This window comes from Orycteropus afer, unplaced genomic scaffold (genome assembly GCF_000298275.1).
Source record: "Orycteropus afer afer isolate SDZICR_OR568_19922 unplaced genomic scaffold, OryAfe1.0 scaffold00558, whole genome shotgun sequence".
NCBI lineage: Eukaryota > Metazoa > Chordata > Mammalia > Tubulidentata > Orycteropodidae > Orycteropus > Orycteropus afer.
The window spans coordinates 585,684-590,843 of NW_006922145.1; the positions used below are offsets into that span (position 1 = coordinate 585,684).

The window sequence follows — 5,160 nt, forward strand, 5'->3', positions numbered from 1 at the left end:
CAATCTCCACAGAAGCAAAGCCCAAACAACACCCACTGCTGTGGAGTCCATTCTGACCCACAGCGCCCCTAGAGGACAGAGTGGAACTGCCCCACAGGGTCTCCAAGGCTGTCAATCTTTACAGAAGCAAAGCCCAAACCACACCCACTGCTGTGGAGTTCCTTCTGAATCACAGGTCTCTAGAGGACAGAGTGGAACTGGCTTCCAAGGCTGTCAATCTTTACAGAAGCAGACTCCCCCGTTTCTCCTGTGGAGCTGCTGGCAGGTTCAAACTGCCAACCTGTCAGTCAGCAGTGTATTTTTAAGCAATGCAGCATCCTTAGAACACACATAATACATTTACAACTTTAGATGTAAAATTTCTATGGAATTTATGGAGTGGGCGCTGACTCTTGCCGCAAGCATAGATTAATCTGGTTTACCTTTAACATGAGCGAGGCCGGGGCTTCCAGAGGACTGCAAGCATCCTGAGGGCCCACGAGCTCTGCCCCGTGCGTGATGATCTTCTGGCCCACCGGCAGCCTGCCCGTCCTCAGAAGCGCCGTGAGGGGAGGGTCCAGCTGGGCTCTCACTGCGTACCACCCGTCCGTAAGCTCAAGGAGGCCCACGTTTCTGGTGGCCCCACCCTGAGTCTTACGGTTAGAAGTTTCCGGTATGTCTGTGCTCGATGAAATTATTTCCGAAACGCAGAGAACAAGCGTTTTTGCAGCGGTGTCATCCCTCTCTGTGATTTTCTTTATAGCTGATCTTCTGCTTCTGTCAATTTCCACATCGTATCTAAAGTGGAAAGGAACATGCCTGTTGTAGGAGTTGTGAACCTAGAAGTCACTGCAGAACGTCAGAATAATTGAGAATAAAAATTAATAATTGAGAATAAAAATAAAAATTAAGTTCTTTTATGAGAGAAATACCAAGACAGAAGAAAATCTGAACTTGGGTTGCTAGTAAAATAGTAAGTTTTCATACTTTAAAATATGAATTAAATATTAAAAACAAGACAGATGCAAGAGTGTTTTATTGACAATCTGACTACAGGATCAAATTAATACCTGCTATCTTTTCTAGGAGCTCTGGTGGTGTAGTGGTTGAAGCACTGGGCTAACAAAAAGGTAGGCGGTTTGGACCTACTAGCTGCTCTGTAGGAGAAAGATGAAGCACTCAGCTCTCACAAAGGTTACAGCCTAGGAAACCCTGTGGGGCAGTTCCACTCTGTCCTCTAGGGGCACTGTGAGTCAGAATGGACTCCAGAGCAGTGGGTGTGGTTTGGGCTTTGCTTCTGTAAAGATTGACAGCCTTGGAGACCCTGTGGGGCAGTTCCAATCTGTCCTCTAGGGGCACTGTGAGTCAGAATGGACTCCAGGGCAGTGGGCGTGATTTGGGCTTTGCTTCTGTGAAGATTGACAGCCTTGGAAACCCTGTGGGGCAGTTCCACTCTGTCCTCTAGGGGCGCTGTGGGTCAGAATGGACTCTACCAAAGTGAGTTCGGTTTTCATTGTTCCCAGGCGCTCAGAGAGGACAGGGACAGGTAAAGTGGGAACTGTATGAACGCGGGGGCTGCGGGGTGACGAGATGGAGCAGACTGCACAGACTGGACACACAGCTGCCTGTGACCACATGATGATGCCTCTAATGCTCAGAGGGGATGGGGGCAGGTGAAGCGGGAAGTATATGAATGTGGGGGTTGTGGGGGTGACCAGATGGTGTAGACTGCACAGCCTGGACACATTGCCACCCATGATCATGGAACATGACGCCTGACACTTGCCTGTACTTCAGTTGAAGCAGTACCCTTTCTGGGCTTAGGCATCTATTTGCAAATTCCTCGGGGAAGGAAACTTCCATGGCGGCCAGCTTCCACACGATCCATCGGTAGTGATTATTGACCCAAGCTCTTGAGATAAACTCTGGATCCACACCGGGGGTGTCACACAGAGCCCTGAACAAAGAAAGTGGAATAGAAGAACACAAATACCATAAGATGACACTGAGTTCAACAACTTTGAGTGTGCTCTGTACACAATCATGGAACAAGAAGTTCCTATGAGTCAAGATTCAATCAAGTTATTTTAGAAAGTGATTAATTCATACCAAAACGGCACAGTAACAATTCCACCTAGCATACTCAGCAACTCATATTTTAGTGCTTGGAAAATGAAATTACTAATTTTAAATAATTACATTTTGGTTTATTTTTACATCGAGGGACTACGTTTAGAAATTACACCAGAGGACTTCCTTCCCTAGTCCTGGTACTTCCTTGAAGTCTTTCCCTCTCGTCTCAATCTCTGACTCTCTTCCCTCCTGTTGCCACTCTCAACACTGAGAAAACAGGGGCAATCAGTAGCGGACTGTGACAACGTCCGCCCTCCCCTCCGCCTCCACCTGCCCTCCTGTTGTTGCGGGTTAGGGTTAGTGCGGACACTAGCTTCCCTCCTTTGCTGCCCATCAAGGCCTCTGATCGACCCCCCCACACACACACGCATCTTCCTGTTCCTCAAACGCACGAGTCGCGCTCCGCCGCCGGGGAGCCGGGAAGGCTTCTGCCCGCGGCGCTCTCACGCTCTCGCTGCCTCCCCGTGACGCTCATGCTCCTTCCCTCTACGTCCTTCCGGTCACTGGTGGAATGTTCCCTGGGTCCCCTATGCAGGGAAGCCTTCCTGACTCCGTCCTCTATTTCAGTAACTCACCTCTCCTGACCCAGCTCCTCCCACCCTTGCCAGCTTTGTCTTGGTGGTACCTTCTACACAATGTATTCGTCAGCTTTGTCTATTCTGTTTCTTCCCTAACCATCGACCTGTGCTCATGCTCAGGGTCGGTGCCTACACACAGCACCCTCCCGTGGGCTGAGTGACGGCTCTCGGGGTTCCAGGGGCTGATGTTTTGGAAGCAGGTCCCCAGGCCTCTCTTCAGACGCCTGTGGTGGACCTGAACCCCCCACCCACAGCAGCTGAGCTCTTCAGCCATTTTCACCAAGGAGAGACCTGCCTCTCCTCGCCAGCCCACCCCACCCCACACTGCAACGTAGGATCCAAAGGACGGGGACTTTGTTGTCAGCTGGTTTGTTTTGTTTGTCACTATGGTCCCTGGGTGGTACAAACGGCTGCTAACTGAAAGACTGGAGATCTAAGTCTACCCAGAGGCCCCCTGAGAGAAAGGCCTGGTGCTTTATTCTGAAGAACCAGCCACTGAAAACCCCACGGAGCTGTGTGTAACAGAACACACAGGGAGGGGCCCAGTCAGGGAAACTGAGCCACAACCACATACCTCCCGGGACCGAGTCACTGGGCCTGAGACACTCGGGGGACATTAAGGTTAAAGGGCAAAACACGGCACACAAAGACGACACTCCACATGCTGCTGTGGTGAGTAATGACTGGGGTCTCGAGAGCCGCTCTCGAAGATGCAACTTTCGGTGTCTCCCCATCCAGAGAAAAGAGGAACAAACAAAACCAAAGACACAAGGGAACACCTAATCCAAGGGACTAATGGAGCACGTGAACCCCAGTCTCCACAACCCTGAGGCCAGAAGAACTAGATGGTGCCTGGCCACCACTAACAACCACTCTGATCAGGATCACAATACAAAGTGCTGGACAGAGTGAGACAAAATGTACCACAAAATTCAAATTAAAAAAAAAAAAACCAGACTTACCCATGTGAAAGAGACTGGTGAAACGCCCACAACCATGGCGCTCAGGCACCCTTCAAAGCTGGAACTGACCCTACGCTGGGAGACCACCTTACAGCCAAACAACAGACAGGCTTCAAAGTGACCAGTGCCCCTGTGAGGAACACGCTCCTTAGAACATTCAACTGTTTTGAGAGCAAAAGGGCAGCATGTGGCCAAAAGAATAATTCCGGAGGCAGGAGGGGTGGGGAAAAGGAGGGAACGAATGGGGAACCCCGGGAGGAGGTGGGAAGAGTGCTGGGCCACTGAGGGGGCTGGAACCAACACCAGGAAACAAAACGTCTCTCAACTGTTGACTGGAAAACTAATTTGCTGTGTCAACTTTTCACCCAAAACACAACAAAATGTTCTAAATCAGTAAAAAGAAATCAGCATCAAAAAAAAAAAACAAAACAAAACCCCGTGGAGCACAGTTGTACTCTGACACACGTGGGGTCGCTATGAGTGCTCAGTGCGTACTTGCTGAATGAACTAAAATCAACGGATAAGCTTTTACTGTCAACACTCAGCCTGCTCACCTGGCTACCGGGTGATAATGTCCCCAATACCACCTACCTGGTTACAGGGTGATAACTTTCCAAACCCTGCTCACCTGGCTACAAGATGATAACTGTTTAGCTATAAGTAATGCAGTCAACTCACATCAAAGAAAATAACGTAACTCTTAAGTCTTCTTTTTTCTACTAGAGTTGATAGCAGGTGTTTGTTTCATGAGGCATCTGCAAGGTTAATGACTTTCCTGCTTTCAAACACGCAGAAAACATACAAAGACCTCTAATTTAAGGAAAAAATGTTCTCACCTTTCCCGACAGTATAAATTTTGGGAAGATGTACAGAAATTTTTTATAATAAGAGCACTGAAAAACAGATCATCTCCTGCCAACGGCATGCGATAGATAGTACATCTTTGACAGCAAAAATTTCAGTTACATCTGTACAGACACTACAATCAGGAGTGACAGTTTCTAATCAATTCATGTAATTTTAGGGCATGCAAATTTCTAGTTATTTGGCATTATTGATGATTAAATGTTTCAGTTTAGCTTTTCTTGTATATAAGTTATATTTAGGTACCCTTCTGGTGGAGTAGTGCATAAGGCATTTGACTGCTAACCAGAAGGCTGGAGGTTCAAACCCACCAGCCACTCCTCAGAAGGAAGACTGGGCAATGTACTTCCAAAGAGATACCACCTCGGAAACCCAAGCAGGGGTTGCTATAAATCGAATCGACTGGATAGCAATGAGTTTGGTCTGGTTTGTTTTTTCTGGCACCATGGTTAAGTACTCAGCTGATAACCGAAAAATTTGCCAGTTTGAACCCACCATCACTCAACAGGAGAAAGATGAGGCAGTTCCACTCTGTCCTCTAGGGACACTGTGGGTCAGAATGGACTCCACGGCAGTGGGTGTGGTTTGGGCTTTGCTTCTGTGAAGATTGACAGCCTTGGAGACCCTGTGGGGCAGTTCCACTC

At 48.4% G+C, this 5,160-nt stretch overlaps 1 protein-coding gene across 1 annotated transcript in view; it reads right to left on the reverse strand.

The window, feature by feature from the left end:
* The window catches only part of BRCA2 (BRCA2 DNA repair associated), a 101,088-nt gene that overhangs the window by 29,617 nt on the left and 66,311 nt on the right, over positions 1–5,160 (reverse strand). Inside the window, 2 exon segments of the mRNA XM_007955959.1 lie at positions 423–777; positions 1,766–1,936. Coding sequence (XP_007954150.1) covers positions 423–777; positions 1,766–1,936 — 526 coding nt within the window.